This window comes from Humulus lupulus, chromosome 1 (assembly GCF_963169125.1).
Source record: "Humulus lupulus chromosome 1, drHumLupu1.1, whole genome shotgun sequence".
NCBI classification, from domain to species: domain Eukaryota; kingdom Viridiplantae; phylum Streptophyta; class Magnoliopsida; order Rosales; family Cannabaceae; genus Humulus; species Humulus lupulus.
Genome location: NC_084793.1, coordinates 85175492 through 85195076, shown reverse-complemented (window position 1 = coordinate 85195076; position 19585 = coordinate 85175492). Strand labels below are relative to the sequence as shown.

The window sequence follows — 19585 nt, the reverse complement described above, 5'->3', positions numbered from 1 at the left end:
CGGATGAATGCTTATTTGGTAGTGTACATTGAAAAAGACATGTAACGCTCCATTTTCTCATAGATTACCAAGAACACAGCCTTGGATCATAACTCATAAATATTGCTCCTTTACTGAATAAAACCTTGAAAATAAATACATGGATACATGGTTTTACAAAAATAAAATAATTGTCTTTAACATAAAAATGAGCAGCATTTATATAAAGATTTAAAAGAAAACATTCCTTAATGAAACTAAATAAATAGGCCTGCTTGATCTTCCTCGACTATATGGTCCCCACGAGTACATCACGAAGCTCTTAGGTCCCCACTTGCCACCGGCCTTTCTATCCTCAATTTCCTGAAATAACAACATCATAAGGAGTGAGCTTCTAAGCCTAGTAAGGAAAATACAAACAAGAGTTAGTCATATTATCAAACATATCATAAATTCACAAGACTCATACAAACACAAACCTCAAGGTAATATCATAGCTTAAGTCATAATTCTACATCATAATCCAAGTCATAAATCATAAATCATAAATCATACTCTAAGTCATAAGTCATACTCATAATCATAATCATAATCGTAAATATGGGTCATAGGTCATAAATCATAACTATAGATCATAATAACAAGTCAGATATAATAAAAAGATAAGTGTTTATACAGGGGTGGCAATTAAGCCCCGGACAAAAGTCCGTCATACATCATTGGACACCTTAGGTCTAGACACACTTACCCTTTTATTGTACCTGAAATATTAGGTCATACAAACATAAACTATATCATAAACTACATAAACTAAGTCATAATACTAAACTATCTAATTTTCCTTACCAAAAACTGGAATATTGGAGACAAGAGCAGGATTGAAAACTCCTAAAACCAAACATAAAGAAACCATAAGTTTCTAAAGAAATAAAGTTGAAGAGAAGATCTAAACCATCGAGATAAGAACTTACCGAAAACCTTATGTTTCAAAGGAATTGAAGACCTAACCAAAAGTCACTATCACAAGTTATGATTTGAAGAAAAATGAAAGAATAATAGAAACTATAGTGAACTAAACCTAAAGATAATGAATACCTTGGATAGCTTAGTACCTCGATCTATACCTCGAACAACAAAAATCACACAAAAACTTACTTCCCATGTGTTTATAAAAGCATTAGATTTGAAAGCTTTAACCCCTAAAACCCTAGTGTTTCTCTCTAGATCGAACTTAGCAGCTTGAAGGCTCTGAACTGTGCTTGAATAATGAATGAAATGACTGAGTGAAGGGTCCTATTTATAGAGTTCAAGGAGTGAAACTAACTCCTTTAAAATGAATAAATAAATGATTAAAAATGAATAAATTTGAATTATCTATTCAACAGATGCCCAGAACTCGGTCAAAAACGTTCAGGAACGAGTCAAGGTTGTTAAGGGTTGTTTCTAGCTCATAATTTTACAAACAACTCAAATATGGCCACTGGAGCCGATATATCGCCCCTACCATGATCCCGAGGGTCCGTGTTTTCGTTCATGCAAAGTCGACATGTTTTTCGTATCAATTATAGGTGATATATCAGCCCATATAGTTGCGATATATCGGCATATGCTGATATTTTAAACACATTTTTGCACATTTCAGGATAATTTGAAATTGATTAAAACTACTTTGCCTAAGTAAAACGTGATCCTAACAAATAATGGAAGGTTCTAGAGCTTCTAGATCTTTCTTTTAATTAAACTATTCATCGAAAATACTTAAATCCCTAATAAACATGCTTGTGACAAGTGTCACGTTCTTAATTATTCTATCTAAACCTTAGGTTATAATAAATAATATTCTTAGGACTATATTCATTAATCAAACCTTATGATAAAATTAATATTTCTAAACCATATGCTAAACATATAAAATCCATAACTATTTCTACAAGTTTCTAACTAGATCTCGGCTTGAACCAATATCCACGAAAACTAAAATTCTACAGCTACTATTCCTACTACTACTACTATCTAGCTAAGTAAAATTATAGGACGCTACATGACATCTTCAATAGCATTTCATGTAATGATTTCAAAACATGAAAAAACCTTGAGAATAATAGTAATATTTTCTTATCATGGCAATATTTTGTTAAAACTACCCTCCCCCAAACTTTTTTTTTTTTGTAGTTCATTTTCAACATAATTTTTTTTCTTTCTTTTCTCTCTCAATCTTTTTATTTTCTATTCTATTGACAACCCTTTCAAATGCACACCCCATACAAGAGAATCCCCCAATAATATTTCTTTTGCTCATGGTACAATTATAGGAAGAGAAAAATTTCAAGGGTTCAAATAGGCTTAGCATTGGTTTCAAACAATAAAAAAATATCATATTAGACTCAAAATTGTGTAACTCGGGATTAAATAATACATGCTTGCTTGAAAGACTCAAACGTTCCAACAAAATTGCATAAATCAAATTCCTATGCATGTGTCATTTATAATTTCGTCTCAATAAATAAACTATGCAAGTTCTAAAATATCCATCACATATCATTCCTCATATCCATTCAAATATAATACTCAATTGTAAGAAATTTATTAATCAAGGCTTATATGACAATATGAATTTAGATCAAAGCTAATTGAAAAATTAATCTTACTAAGCACATGGATTCACAACAAGTTTAAAAAAATCATCACTTATATCGCAAGGCAACTAGTATCATAGGCTTAAATATATAACTTGATTCACACAATATTCACACTAAAACAAGTAAATATAAAACAACTAATCTAAAACAAAACAACTAAACTCTCCCCCCAAAATTAAGTGACACTTGACACAAAAAGAATAAGTAAAGAGGACGTACCAAATCACGCACCACATCTGTATGTTGGCTCTCTTTTTTTTTGGGTAGGCATGCCACGACTTTCTTGAGCACCGTGGTGCCTGGACTGCACCAAACATTCAGTGGCTCTCTGACTTCACAAGGGTCGTAGCACTAATAGTGGGCGTCACAGCTCAAAATCATTACCAGCTTATATGTTTTTTTCTTTAAAGTTTTCACGATTTCCACAATTCAAAATTGACAAACTGGACTCCAAAATTCTAAAAAAATATGTCAAAACAACATAAAAATTAAAACTAAACATAGAAATTTTTTCCAAACTCAATCAAAAGTAACAAAATAACAAAACAATAAAAAGATTGGGATGCCACATAAGGGCCTTGTCGTTAACGTCATTTAGTCTGACGCTAAATTCATCTTCATTTCAACTCGAATCCAAGCCCCCTCTCAAGTCATTGAGAGCCATAGTATCATAGATGAGAGCTCGTCTTTTGATGTTGTAAATATTTGGAACTTTCCACTGCTCATTTAACAGTCGAGCTTTCTCACTAAAGATCATTTTCACTCTATGACAAATTGTTCGCATACAACCTTGAGCCATGGACTTCTTCTTAGTGACTTCCAGCTTATCAGCCCCTCTTTTCACTATATCAACTCTACAACAAGTTGGAATTTCCGCTGCTACAAAAACATTAAATGTTACATCCTCTTTTTGAACTCGCAATTTCAATTCACATTTTTGAACATCGATAAAAGCTTGACTAGTATCTAAAAATGGCCTTCCAAGAATTATTGGGATGTTCGCACTTCCTCTGTATCCAAAATAATAAAATCTGCAGGGATGATGAATTTGTCCACCTTTACTAGAATATCCTCAATCAATCCGCGAGGATGTTTTACTAAGCGATCTGCCATTTGAAGTGTCACAGTTGTTGGTCTCTCTTCCCCTAATTTCAGTTTTCGATAGATAAACAGAGGCATTTGAATCTCACATACCCCTAAATCACAGAGTACTTTCTCAAAAACCACATTCCCTATAGTACAAGGAATGGTGAAACTACCAAGATCTTTAAGCTTGAGAGGTAGCTTCTTTTGGAGTATCGCACTGCACTCCTCAGTAAGTACCATTGTCTCATAGTCATCCAATTTCCTTTTCTTTGACAAAATTTCCTTCATAAACTTCACATAACCTGACATTTTTTCAAGCGCCTCAACGAAAGGAATGTTAATGTGTAGCTTTTGAAATACTTCTAAAACTTGGAAAACTGCTTGTCAAGCTTATTCTTTTGAAGCCTCTGAGGATATGGGAACTTAAGGTGATGCTCAATACTTATTTCTAGCTGCTTCTTCTTAAGGTTCTCAGTAACCTCTTCTTCTACTTTACACTTCTTCTCATCAACCACCTTTGGTAACAAAATAGTCTTCTTGACTAGCTCTTCTAATTCCTTACCACTCCTCAAGGATATTGCATTGCATTGCTCCTTTGGGTTCAGTACAATATTACTAGGAAAATTCCCTTGTGCTTGGTTATTTAACATACTTGCCAATGGACCAGCTAGACTCTCCAGATTTTTAATAGATGTTCTAGTTTTGATCATGAACTAAGTTTGAGTGTTAGCCAAATTGAACAATTCAGCTTGTAATTCATTAGTCTTCTCTTGAGAAATCGATGGTTGTGAAGTTTCTTGAGGTGCTGCTTAAGACACGGGCTGCTAAAATTGTTTTTGAGGGCTCTGATTATTTCTCCATGAAAAATATGGGTGATTCCTCCACCCTGGGTTGTAAGTGTTGGAGAAAGGATTGTTAGCTTGCTTATTAAATTTCCCCATCATATTCACTTGTTGGTTTTTGAGCATGTGATTGACAGTGCAACGTAAGCATGGGATAATATTTCAATGCAATAATGACAATTATCAAAGCATAAGAACAAATCACTCTAGGAACCATAACTAGAATGTGATCTGTCTCATGTGACATGAATCTAAATAAAATGAAAATTACAAATACCTTTTCTAGATGTAGAACACATGTAGATCAAATAACGTCTTAGCCTCCTAACCCACCGTCTTCCATACTATGTGTAAGAATTCCCTAATCTATTACTTTATAAAAACGTCGCTCAACTCATATTTATTAGAAAAATACCATTCTAGAATAAAGGTTCTGTGGAGCCTTGATAAAACATGCAATTTGAGCCCAATAATTTAAAATAAAAATGTAGTGTCTTTATGCAGTCTTTGAAAAAATAAAATAAAATAATAAGTCCCAATGACAAAAATAAAACATAATCCATAACACATAAATTCATAAAATTTCTTGGCGCTTTGCTAGATTGTTAATCGCTCATGGGACACCCCGCATCATACATGCATGGACATTGGAACTTCTCACGTCACTGTGCGTGCTAAGGAAAATCTCTACTGCCTACTTGAAAGGGGGAAAGTAAGGGAGTGAGCTAAAACTAAATGAACAGCGTAGAACTCATATCATATTTATTTCATAATCATATTGTATCAAATTCAAAATCAAATCGTATCATATTCATAATCATAATCATACTTCATACTTCATGTGAGCATGGCACCCCTATTGTCCATGTCACAACGTGAGGTAACTAGCAAAGCATAAATCGGTAAGACCTCCTATATGAGGTAAACAGGAACTCTGGTCCTTGAATAATCTCGGCGATTCCGCCTGATGAGTTACGTCATATCATTAGTAACTCCTTCGTTGTGTCGCGTTCAACACGCTAACAACCTACTACTTTTTCATACATCATACAAGCAAACATAACAGCAATCCACAACATAACATAATATTTCATACATTTCATAACACTTTAGTTTACCATAACTTATACTTTCCATAACACTATAACTTGCAACATTATAGTTCATACCTTTCATAACATAATTCATAGAAAATTCTAGCTAACTTTCTTACCTCAAGTCCAAGCAAAAATAAGGTTTGGGGTACTTCACAATTAGCCTAGAATCACAACCAAACGTTTGTCTTAAAATCATGTAAGATTACACATGTCCAACATGCATACCTCACGTGTGCATGGACCATGCACACGTGGCGCAAGTTGCACCACAAGTCTATTCATACAACAACGTCACGTAGAATCATAAAAGAATAATGTCAATTCTACTAAGTAATTCTCAATGATTTCTAATCAAGAACCATGGATTTAATTAAATAACATATATTTGAGCGGAAAAGTGAACTTGCATGTAACATGCATACGTGGGAAGTTAGAATTATTTGTTCATTTATCTTCTTGTCAATTTCATAATTATAAATGTTGAAAAAGATTTAACTTTGCTCTCATTTTTTCAAATAATTTCTTTGGCCATCTTTTAGAAAATTATTTTAAAAAATTATTTTGTAACAAAAATCTGTATGTATTTAGAGAAGAAAATTTATAGATAAACATGTGAAAATCACAATTTAGTTGTCTTAGTTTTAAAACATGAACTCAAGACATGCTTTACTTCCTTTTAAATTATTTTTACAAAACACCATTCTAAAAATAATAAATCAGCAAGCATATATTCACACAACATTCCTAACATACTTATAGTCCCTTTTAACAATTTTAACAAATTAATCTAACATGTTTCTACACTTTATGCATTTTATTATTACCATTAGCATGCAACAAACAATTTAATCATCTTAAGTCACACTCACAAGGCCAAAACCTTCATGGTACAAGTCATGAAAATAATACCAATAAACCATACAAAATTAACAGTTTTAATATTAACAACAAGGGACAACATAAACTCATCATCCAAAAAAGTATGCCTATGCCAAAAATTACATAGCATGTTTCTAATATCCAATTGCAATCTTTCATTATTAAAAATTTAAGATTTTTTGGAGCAATAATAATTTAAATATTAATCCTTAATCATAAAATAATATCAAAATTCTAAAAAAAAAATATTCAAATCACAAACTCCAACAATCCACATGAACCCTAGATTACTAGATATAGGTACAACTTATATACATCACTAACATTCTTTTATAAGAAAATGAATAAAAATCAACTCACTACAATAGCATACACAAGATCACCCTAGCTAAAACCCTATAGGTTCTAGACATAAACCAACCTTCCCAAACCCATAAACAAAAATCATTAGCATGTTTCTATAGATTTGATAAAAATAGAAACATGGAGAACAACCATTAACACCCATAGGAAATTCAAAAATCAAAACAACAACCAACAACTAAAATAACAACAAGACAATAGCAATGCTAGAGATTCACTATCTCCTTGATGGTGTTCAAAACACAAAAGCTAACCAATCCTTTGGCACCCTAAGGATTTCGAAACATCACAACAAAAGAAAAGAAAACATTCTTAAGATTTGGAAGAAGGGAGAGCTTAGACTTAGAGATTCAAAAAGACAAAACAAGAACACATACCTAGGGTTTTTTGAAACCCTACTCTTGATTAGTGCCAAAAAATACACATTTATTGATTTTAATAGTCAAAACAAATTAAGTTTTAATTAATATTTTCATGGAATTAATATGATTTAATTTACAAATGAAAATATTTCATTTTAATTTAGTTTGTCTTATTTTGTAGGATTTAATTGGTATTTTTGGCACTTGGAAATAAAGAAAAATGAAGAAAGAAACAAATAGACTTGAAGAACCAAAGAAAATGTGGCATTTTTGAAAGAAGAAAGCCCAAATAGCAGCCCATGCCCGCATCCTCTCTAGCTGTAGTTTTCTCCTTGCTTAGCCCGCCAGGTCTCATCATCGCAACCTACCATGCGTCGCCCAGGGTGCCCAGCTACTGCCTCCAGTGCGTGCCACCTGTCTGTGTCCCATCCCCAGCCGACCTGCTTGATCCGCGCCCCAGCCCGATGACTCGCCTGTTGACCTGCGAGCAACCCCACGTGACCCGCCTTCTAGTTGCCTTTTTCTCCCAGCCCCACCTGTTCCATGTGTCTTCCTCTGATTGGTTATGGCTGGGTCAACACCTCTAGCTACCACCAGCCCATTTTGTCTGCTCTTTGGGCCTTGAACCTTCCATTTTGAGCTTTAAAGCTCACTTTTTTGGTGTTTTAGAAAATTGGCAAAATAACCATTCACCAAAATAGTTAGGTTAATATTAATAATAAGATTTGATTTTTCAAAATTATAATTTATTATTAATATTTCAGATTTATTTTGTAAACCCCATTTGTTGTTTAATTTAGTTTTTATTTCTTTTCTCCCTCTATAAATAGGGACTCTTCTTTCACATTTACTATGTAATTTTTAAAGCAAAGAAACTATGGCTTAATTTTTACTCACTTTCTTCTCATATTTTCTTCTTAGAATTTTGTGAGAATCATGAGCATAATGGTCTAATCTTCCTAGGAAGGTTAGGGATGATTCCATATGCTAGTGATATTATTTTTCTACTTTTGATTTACTATGATCTTAATATAATGTATTTGAGTTATTTATGTTCTTTCATCCTCATCTCTATTTCGCTATCTTTATTTACTTGTGCTAATAGTATATAGGATTAGTCATGCTCTTTCTATGTGCTTCTAATTAGTAAAAGTAATATTGATACATACTTTTATGTCTAATCTTCTATTGCATTATTGCCCTTGGGTATTTTGTCATTTTTAGATTTTTCATAAGATTAACATTGTGCTCCTAGAGTAAAAATCTTCATAACTCAAATGGACTTTTGTTAGAAAAGATTATGGACTTTAATTTTAGATTTTCCAAGTAAATGTTGGGATGTGAACTATTTACTTGTGTATTTTTGTAAATTAAGTAGCTAAGTAACCAAACAAGCATATGGATGATTCTTGAAACATTTATACTTCTCAACTCTTGATTACACCTTACTTTTATTTCACTTGTCTCATTTTATCATTTTATCATTCATCAAAAAGACAACACAAAAATCTCAAATCTCTTTTCATTTCCATTTTTATTTATTTCATGTTACAAACTTTTTTGTTTTATTTTCTACTAATCTTTTGGTTTTAGGGTAAGTACTTATGGATCGACTGCCCTATTTTATTACAACAACCACTTAGTGGTTGTCACGATTTGGACGTTAAACAAATTTTGGCACCGTTGCTGGGGAGGTAGTTTTAAAAAGTTTTAGTGAAATTTTTACCAAAATGTTTGCAACTTTATTTTGTATTTTTGTTAGTATGAATATTGTGTTAGCATGGTATTCTTTTGTTTGTGGGTTGTATTATTTTTACTTACTAATTTTTAGTTAATTTTAATATTATTAAAAAAAATAAAACAAAACAAAAAATTTAGTTATTTTCTTTATTTTAAAAAAAAATACACATTTTTTTTCTTTTTCGATAAAACAGAAAAAACAAAAAAAATGAAAATTATATATATATACATACATATAAAAAAAAAACGTAAAAAAAAAACAAAAAAAACATATATATTTATTTATTTCTTAATTATTTTTATACATTTCAGATACATAAAAAAACTTTAAATAAATATATATAAAAAAACTTATATTTTCCTTTTCAACTCTAATTTCATTTCTCTTTCTTTTTTTTCTTTCCTTAAATTTCCTTTTATTTTTTTTAGTTTATTAAATATTTGTAAAAAAAGAAGAGATTAAGCTTGCTATTTTATCTTCACTTCAATTCTCTTTTCTTTATTTTCTTTTGTGTTGACTATTTTGTTGCTTTAGGTTCTTAGTTTAGATCTTTCATTCCTGTAGTGTCCCAAATTCGCTAATAAAGCTTAGGGCCTTGATTAGCGTGTTGGGAGAGCAATAATTGATATTATTACATTAATATATGAATTTGATGATTATGTGATTAGAAATGCATGTGTTAGGTGAATTAAATATGCATGTGGACCCCATTTGGCTATTAGGGGCATATTTGTAATTTTAGCCCGTTGAGGGCATAAATGCAATATTTGTGTATATTATGATTGATACCCCGAGTGAGTGGTGATATATTTGTGATGCACAATCCGAGATAGTCCTAAGGAGCAATTTAGTTAAATAGTCACAACAGGGTCGAATACCCGGCTCGGGAGGAGCCTAGGGGTACTTTGGGAATGTTATATGTGTTCGGGAATTACCGAGTTACGAGTAGTAATTTAGCAATGATTTGGACATGTAGAAGTTAAATGGGGATTTATAGGAACACTCGAGGAATTAGCAGGACTTGGTAATTGACGAAATTGCCCTTGGTGGTACTTGAGGGTTTAGATAAGCTTAAGGGTTTAGACTTTTGGCTAAGGTTGGATATACACCTACTGGCTTGAGAAAATACTAGAACTAAGTGAAGAACAAGGTAGAAGCTCTCAAGTCTCTCTCTCCTTCAGTTCTCTCTTTCTCTTCCTTGGTGTATGAAGGCTTGGTTCAATTAGAGGGTTTTAGGCTTAGTTCTTTCAGGAATTGGAAGCTGGCTGTGGTTGGGATTAGCTCAAAGGTAAAGATATCAGCAAGGTCAGGAATTTCATCCATTAAATATGTTAAATTCTATTGAAATTTTGTTATAACCATAAAGCTTGCATGAAAATGGGTTCTAAGTATGATCTTGGATGTTTGATGAGTATATAGGGTTGTTTATGGACTTGTTGTGTTGTCTAGGGTATGTGAGTTAGGAATCTAAGCTTAATTCTGGGTTTAATTGGTGTTTGGGATATGAAATTGGGGTTTAGGCTTGAGGAAAATGCAGGAAGAATGTTGGTTTTCTAGGTTTAGTGGCTCAGACCGCGACCCTGTTCTTTAGCCACTGCAGCTCGTGTGTGTGTCGAAGAGGCTGGAAGCCCATGTTAGCCTAGGCGCGCTGCAGCTCAGGGTTTGGAGCGTCGCGGCCCATGTCCCTCAGCAGAGAGGCATTTTTTTCCTCTAAAGGGGCTTGGTCGCAGCTCAAATGCAAATTAATGGCTGTTTGAATGTTTTTTAGCTTGGGAACTCAAATGTTAAGGTTCGGGAAGGATTTTACTACTCGGATTGGTAAAATCCAAGGTCCCGGATGCTAGATTTATATTCTGAAATTATTTATGGGTTTAGAACTTGATGGGTGGTTATTATGAATGCGTTGTGACTAGGATTTAAATGAGGCTCGGGTTAGAGGACTGTGGTCGGGATTGAGGTGCTCAGATAACTCGGGACACAGGTAAGAAAATTGTTGTACTCGTAGAGCAGGGGCATGGCCCTATTGTTTGTATTGCGAGGCATAGCCCTATTGATTGTATTGCAGGGTGTGGCCCTAATGTTTATATTTAGTATTTGTTTAAATATATTTTGATATTGCGCTATGTGATGCATATTTGTGAGTGAAAAGCGAAGGCCGGGAACGACGCAGGCCGAGAACTGCAAGGGGCTGGGAATGGCATTGGGCACGCTGTGTTAGGAGTGTGTCCTAAAAGCATGTAAAGACATTTGTTTTTCTGTGAATAAATAAATACAACGGTTTATTATTATTGTTATATTTAGATTGTTAAATTATTGTTTGAATAATTTTGTAAATATCAGAAAAATTCCATATTCATTATTGAGGATGTGATCTTGTATTAGTACGAGAGAATTAAGATCACATGAATGAATAAAAATAGTCAACAACAACAAATTAAAGTTATGGAATTCTTTAATTAGAGTTGTAAGTACGGTTTACTGAGTATCATAATGATACAAATAATCTAGATTCGGATTATTGATGTGGAAAGACATCTCGGTAAAGGTGCTTTATATAATATGATAATATATGACATGGACCGATATGAATTAAAGTCTTTATCCAAAAACCATTTAACAATAAAGACTTGTAATTCATATCATAACTGATGATCATTTATAGATCAACCTAAATCCTGAGTGTTCATGTACTCCTGTTCATGTTTATTAAATCTTTTGATTCATTCGTTAAGGTCTCTTCAAAGAATGAGGCTAATGACTTTTGTTTTGGAGATTTAATATCATGGATGGCTGGGAACATGTATCAACAATACATAATCTAATCTTTCCTAACGGATCGTATATTAGTTCCCTTAAGGGTTAATTCTGGAACTGAATGATTTTGAGCTCAAATCTATAATTAGATTATAGATTAATTATTCACTAGTGAATTAATGGTACTTAAGGAATGAGAAGTAAATTAGAAAGGTAAAATGGTAATTATTCCATTCTAATTTATGAACTAATTAATTAGAGGGTTGAACTATTGTAAGATGGTTATATCAAAGGACGACTTAAGAAAAGATTTCTGTAAAAGTATATCTATAACATAAAGAGTGCAATTCTGAATTTATAGTGGAGTAATATTAGAATTAATAAATTAACTATTATAATTAAAGAGTTTAATTATTTAGTTTTTTTATTGGAGCTTAATGTTATAGATCCATGGTCCCCGAAATGGCTCAAACAATCATTGACAAAGGTAAATACAAAAATGGGCAAAAAGGACTCATGTGATAAGTAAAATATTTTTCTATGTATCAAACATAACTATTGTTTAATTATGTGTAATTAATTAATTATTTGATTTTTACCATTAAAAAAATTAATTATTTGATTTAACAAAAATATAATTAATTTTGGATTAATTTATTTTTTGGGATTTTTGGTATTCTAATAATAATAAAAATTGGGAAAAATCACATGCCAACACTGGCATGTGGTACACGTGTAGCACAGTGCACAGTGATTGTGCTACACGCATAAGAGACTGTGTTCAGTTTCTTGGTTCCACAATTTTAGTTATTTAAATATTAAATAAATAATGAGATATTTTAATATGATTAAAATATTATTATTTAAACAAAAATCTGATAACTGATCAGTTATTTTAAATTGTTTAAAATAACAAATATTTTAATATATTGGATATATTAAATATAGGATATCAGTTTTACAGAACGTAACTTTTCAAGGATAGAAAAATATCTAGAAATCTCTCTCAGAGAAAGAGAACAGTGACACAAAAACAAAAGTCATTATTCATCACAAAACCTAGGTCCAAACTTTATCAGATCTCATGTGTTGAGAACATCTGATAAATAATTTTTTGCCTATTGTTTGTATAGCGAGCCCACACTCATTCTTTGTGTGCTGAGAACATTTTGGAAGATCTTGGTGTGAGATCTCAAGGATTTAGTCATACAAAAAGATAGCAGCAAGGAAGAACCTGAGTAATTTTTCTATTCTTGTCTTTTATTCAATATATATATGCATGTGAAGAAGTAGATCTAGAAATATTTTGGGATTAAACTGACAATTTGATTGTTGTTCCGCTGCGTATAATCTCTGATTTGATCAATAAAAACCAACACGTTGAGTGTAGTCCATTAGGGTGAGACCCTCCTAGGATGCTGGAGTCATCCTCTTGGTGAATACCGCAAACCCAGGGCTTGGTAAAGTGCCTGTGACGACGTTGGCCGCTATGTGTTTAGCATGTTGGCTGTTTTGTTATATATTGTGGATTGCTATGCATATGATATATGTTTTGTGTTGAGTTTTCGTGTTGGGCTTCGGCTCACGGGTACTATATGGTGCAGGTAAGGGCAAAGGAAAAGTCGACCAACCATGAGTACAGAGAGTGTGGAGCGACAGGTACATGTTCGGCCTACTTGGCTGCCACGACCCGGGTTATTTTGGGAAGATGTATTGTATTGGTAGATTTGTCGCCTAAGTCGACCTTAAATGTATTTTGAAATGTAAAGTATTTTCTAAAATTGTATTTTGGGATCTTAAATGTATAACTCTTTAAGTTTTCAATTAATGACCACATTTTTATACTTAGTATCTTCAAACAACTTTTATCATAGTTTAGCTACACTTTTAACCTAAAACCTCGATTAGCGAGCTAATGGCACGTTTTTAACTCACTTAGTAATGGCTCTAAGGAAGTAGGGCGTTACAATAATTTTTTTTCCTTAAGTCTTCCTTAGAATTTATTTCTTTCGTGAAAAAAAAAACATAAATTGCATAAAATCGTTCAAAAAATTTCAATCATAAAACGCTTAGTATTGGGAACAATTGTGTAATATTACTAATGGTAAGAACCAATATTGTTCTATCTAGATATATTAGTTGTTAAATAAGGCTTGTGATAGTGTTACCCCCGACACTTACCTGGGAGCCCAGGGGAGTTCTGTCTAGGCAAGTGTGTGTCTGAAGCGGTACCTTGGCAACCATCTCAATCAGCCTGGGAACATTTCGAGCAGATACCTTTGCACTATTACATTTTTGAGCTTACTACTATAAAAAAAAAAAAAACCAAGCTTGTTCTGTCAAAATAAGCAATTTCACTCTGCATAAAGGTTGTTTGGTCAAAAAGGTTTAACTTGTAATCCACCATACTTACTCAGTAACCTCGGGGAGTTCTAGTAAGGTGTTGGAGATCACCCCAAAACCTCCAAATCTCCCTGGGAACAAGTTTAACAAAAATAAACATCAAAAAAAAAATTCTGATTTCCGAGAGTGGATGAATCATCACGAAACTTCTAGTGAAACTTCTTCAAATTCATACACCACTCTTTTCGGAACTCCTTCCACCACTCCTGCTTCTCCACAAACTTTAGTTCATAATAATCCATTCACAATGGTTCGCAATGATGAAATCCAACCGAGAACTCTGAATGACTACCTCCATCCTACTCACACTTCCAGGCCTTCATGCATTATCTTCCCTTCTAATATGTCCACATTAGACTTTAAACCTGGCATAATTCAACTCTTTCCCAGATTTCATGGAATGGAAAATTGTAATGCCCTGGCTACCCCAGAATAGTTACGATGAACCAGAAATTTGACCCGCTACCCGAGTCCTTTGGTTAAAAACGTGTTCTAAGTGTTATTAACAGGCTAAGGTGGAAAATCAGTAAAAAGGAAAGGATATGATTTATTAGGGATATAAAACTGTTCATGAGCTCATCAAAACATTTACAAGTTGTTTATAATACAAAATGGCCACTACTGATTCAAATTTACAAACCCGCCAACCTAAGCGGCAAAAATAGGGTAAACCCCCTAGTTCCTCTGAGAACTCCTTTGTCGTGGTGGTCAAGCGGTCGCATATGTACACATCACCACCTAAGCTCTCCACTCAGGGTTGGGTGAGCTTTTCTTTCCCTTTACCTGCACCACATAGCACCCATGAGCCAAAGCCCAACAAGCCCACATAGTACTGTATATAAACATTACCAAATGATTATCATTATAATCACACATAGCTTATAGCTCTTAAATAGATGAGTGAATATCACTTGAGGTTCTAGAAAACCATACTGAGTGACTGACAAGCAAGTCACTAATTTAAATAGAAGAGTGGCTGCTAGGTAAGCCACTAGCCTTAAACAGATGAAAGATTGATGGGTAAGTCTCTAACTTAACAGATGAGTGACTGATGGGTAAGTCACACAAGCGCTTATAGTATTCATCGAACTTGAGGTCGGTCCGGAATTAATGCTCTTTCAGTCATCCAATGCAGTTATCAATTAGATCTAATCTTTATTGGCTTGCATTGAGCACGCTAAAGTCGTCCTGACTAATGAGTCAGCTCTATGTGACCAGTGCCCAGTACCACTGCCGAACCTGACTAATGAGTCACAGCTTCACAGTTGATACTGACACCTTTGCCAAATCTGACTAATGAGTCAATACCATGCACAAGTGAGCAAGATTTTCTAAGCATTCAATAATCAATCCATGTCCACATTTACACAATCAACATGCCTCAAGAATAATCATGCATGTCACATATGGGGTGTAGTTTTCTTACCTCTGGTTCGAGCGAGAAATAATACAAGAACGACCCTTGAGAACGATCAACCTTTAGATTCCTTAGCAGCTACCTAATCATAACCAATTAGAAACCATTAATAAAGTAAATAAATGAATGGTTCACAATCTAAACCACACTCCCGGGATCAATCCCTCACTCTCGGGACTCCCAATCTACTTAAAAGGGGTAAAGGAACCAACCCTCGAGCCTTAAAAACCATCCCGAGCCCTAAAAACAACACACCCTGAAACTGACCTAGCGCCTAGGCGCTGCCAACCAGCGCTGGGGTGCTACCCCAGAAATAGAGAGGGCTACTCTCTGCCCTGCATAGCACTGGGGCGCTAGGACTGGCGCTGAGGCGCCAACTTCAGACCAGCAATTCCTCTGGTTTTCCCTCCTTGCAATTCCCCTTGAAACCAACCTTCCAAACCAATCCCAAACCTTACCAAACACATCCAATTCAACCCCTAAACCTCATCTACATCACCCCCTCACCAAAACCCAATCAATCTTGCACAAAAACTCCCATTGATTCCAACTATCCACATCAAAATCATAAGCTGAAACTAACAACCAAAACAGAGTAAACCAGGAAACTAATGGCTAGAAACTTACCTCAAACTCAGGTTGTGATGCTCTTCAATGGTAGACCACTCTCCCAAACTCCCAAGGCCTACTTCCCAAGCTTAAATCCTCAACAAGTGCTCAAAAATCACAAAGGAGATGGAGGAGAAGGAAGGTATGGGTAAGCTCCAATATCTTGCTCTGTTTTCTCTTCAATTCTACAGCCTAAATCAGTTTATATCTATCCTAGGGGTAAAAATACCATTATACCCCTAGGTCAATTAAGGGTTCCTAGAGGCTCCCAAGGGCAAATTTGTCCTTTCCAACCTATCTCGTTAACCATAATTAACGCTCTCCAATTCCCGCTATTCTCGATAATCCCAAACACCAATAATTCATATCCCATTACCCTTTTATTCCCGGCAACGCTCTAATCATTAAAACATCCTGAGACTCACCCCGAGCCTCGAACTTACTCCCGTTATGACTAAACCGCTACTTAATATTCAAAGATCGTCTCATGTCGAATAGCTCGAACAAATCCACATTATAATGTGGCCCCAACCATATATCACCGACATGCATACAAATATACAATTACGCCCTCAACGAGCCAAATTACCAAAATACCCCTATTATCAAATGTGGACCCACATGCATGCATTTAACATCATATTATAATATAATTCACATAAACATGCATATATTCATTTAATGGCATAATTAAACAATTATGGCCCTCCAGGCCTAACCACATCGGAGAATTCAGGGCATTACAAAAATGATAGCCCATACGTGCATATTAGAGAATTCGAGGAGGTAGTAGCCACGTTCTATAACCGAGTCAAAAATGTCGATTCTGTGTGACTAAAGTTCTTCCGTTTCTCCTTGAAGGACAAAGCCAAAAGCTGGTTATACTCTTTGAGACCTAGGTCTATTCGAACATGGGAGGCAATGACCAAATATTTCATTCCAAAACACTTCCCTAGCCATAAGACCAACAGTCTAAAACGACAAATTTCCACATTTTCCCAAAAGGGCAATGAAACGTTCTATCAAGTCTGGGAAAGTTTCAAAGATCTGTTGAATCAGTGCCCGCACAATGGCTATGAGAACTGGCATTTGGTCAATTACTTCTATGAAGGCCTTACGAGTCATGAGTGCCAGTTTGTTGAAATGCTATGCAAGGTGAATTCCTCGAAAAAAGCCAAACGATGCTCTTGAATATCTCGAAGAAACCGCAAAAATATCTCACACCTGGACTGGTCCAAGTGCTACTGATAGCACCAATCAACATGAACCATCCGGGATCTATCAACTTCGAGAAGATGATAGTGTTAAGGCTCAACTCAAATCTTTGAAAAAGCAGTTTGAGATCTTAATGATGTAAAATGGCCAAAATCCGCACATGATTGCTCAAGCAGAACCCCAAGAACCTTGCTTTGTTTGTGGAGGGACGAAGCATTTAGCTAAGGATTTCTTGGCTTTTAATGAAATGAGGGGGGTTTATGAGGAGCAATGCAATGTCTTAGAGGCGTATAACAAGCCATTCTCCCATACGTACAACCCTAGTTGGAGAAACCACCCAAATTTCAGTTGGAGTGATTCCAACCAAGCTCAATCGTCTGGACGCTAATAGAGAAATGAGCAACAAGTTCAACCATCAAAGACGTCTTCTACACCTCAATACAATGCCCATCCACAACAAAATTCTCTTGAGAATACCCTTCATGCATTCATAGAGGAACAATCCAAAGTAAATCGTCAAATGATGGAAGAAGTCAAGAAAATGAAATGTTAATTATCAAAATTGAGTGAATCCTTCGTCATTCCAGAAAAAGGCAAACTTTCGTCCCAACCGAAATTCAATGTGCAAGGCCAAAAAATGGCCCAATCTTCAAATTCCAATGATCAAAATGTTAAGGAAGTAAATTCCATCACAACTAGAAGTGGTAAAATTTTGCAAGACCCACCCATAAAATCCAACTCTCGCAGTACTCCAAAAGTTATTCTCGAAAATCTACCACTCAATGCCTCTCCAAAAGTACCATTTCCCCAGGCTTTGAAACCTGTTGAGAAACTTCCTGATTACCGAGATGAAATCCTTGAGCACTTGACACAAGTAAAGATTAATCTTCCTTTGCTTCACATCATAAAACAAGTGTCGGCTTATGCCAAAATCATCAAGGATCTATGCACTGCAAAAAGAAAGCACCATGGCAAGAAGACTGCTTTCTTGACTGAGCAAGTAAGTGCGGAGATTGAACAAAAGACACCGCCAAAATTCAAAGATCCTGGTTGTCCCACCATTTCTTTCCAAACTGGGACTCATGAGTCAGCCAATCCTTACTTGATCTTGGCGCGAGTTTAAATCCCATGCCTTTGTATACTCGCAACTCAGTCTTGGAGAAATGAAGCAAACATCTGTTGTGCTACAGCTTGCTAACCGCTCCACCAAAATGCCTAGGGGTATTTTCGAGGATGTTTTAGTTCAAATTGAAAAATTCTATTACCCCATGGACTTTCTTATTCTCGATACCGAATCTATGGTAAACGTGGAGTCAAAAATTCATATTATCCTTGGAAGACCATTCCTTGCTACTGCAAATGCTTTGATCAATTTTCGGAATGGCCTAATGAAGATATCTTTTGGAAACATGTCTCTTGAAGTCAATATCTTCCACATTCGAAAAAACAACCCCGAGAAGATGATGAATGCTATCAAACATTCACGATTGACACTTTAATTCTCGATGAGGTTCAATTGCGAAGCAACATCGATAATCTTGATGAAATCCTCATTTTGTCTCAAAATGAAAGTCCCGATTCTATTGAGTCTACTGTTGCAACATCAGATTACATAGACTCATGCAATAGAAGGACTAAGTTTTGGCAACCTCACTTCGGAGAGCTACCTCGTGAGAGGGCACAACCAAAAACTTTAGCCGAAGAGGTTCCAATTGTTAAACTGACCCAACTTCCTGAGGGTTTGAAACATGTCTTCTTGGGAGACAGTGAAACCTTTCCAGTTATCATCTCGTCCAACCTTAAAAATTCTCAAGAATTGCAGTTACTCGAGCTATTGCGAACTTATAAACCTATGATAGGTTGGACGCTTACTGATATCAAATGTATTATCCCTTTAATATGCTCCTATCAAATCAATCTGGAGGACGAGGCTATTCCTCGAAGAGACCCTCAAAGGAGACTGAACCCCACAATGAAAGAAGTTGGAAAAAATGAAGTTCTAAAATTGCTAGACGCTGGTATTATCTATCCTGTGGCCGACAACAAATGGATTAGTCCCACTCAAGTAGTACCCAAGAAATTGGGTGTCACCGTTGTTCAACACGAAAAAGGGGTCCTTGTCCCCATAAAAACTGTGACATGGTGGGGCATGTGCATTTATTATCGAAAAGTAAATGTCGCCTCCCGCAAAGATCACTT

The 19585-nt window shown here is 34.9% G+C and overlaps 1 protein-coding gene and 1 non-coding gene across 2 annotated transcripts; both read right to left on the bottom strand.

The window, feature by feature from the left end:
- Positions 1-3605: 3605 nt before the first annotated feature.
- On the bottom strand, positions 3606-4013 carry LOC133817666 (uncharacterized). The gene has a single exon (XM_062250249.1). The coding sequence runs from the start codon at positions 4011-4013 to the stop codon at positions 3606-3608; it is 408 nt and encodes a 135-aa protein (XP_062106233.1).
- Positions 4014-17140: 13127 nt separating this feature from the next.
- Positions 17141-17247, bottom strand: LOC133813173 (small nucleolar RNA R71). The gene has a single exon (XR_009884211.1). It is a non-coding gene; the product is annotated as a small nucleolar RNA R71 (small nucleolar RNA).
- Positions 17248-19585: the final 2338 nt, after the last annotated feature.

Coding starts and splice junctions, on each gene's coding strand:
- LOC133817666 (XM_062250249.1), bottom strand. CDS start 4,013: ATGTCAGGTTATGTGAAGTTTATGAAGGAAATTTTGTCAAAGAAAAGG.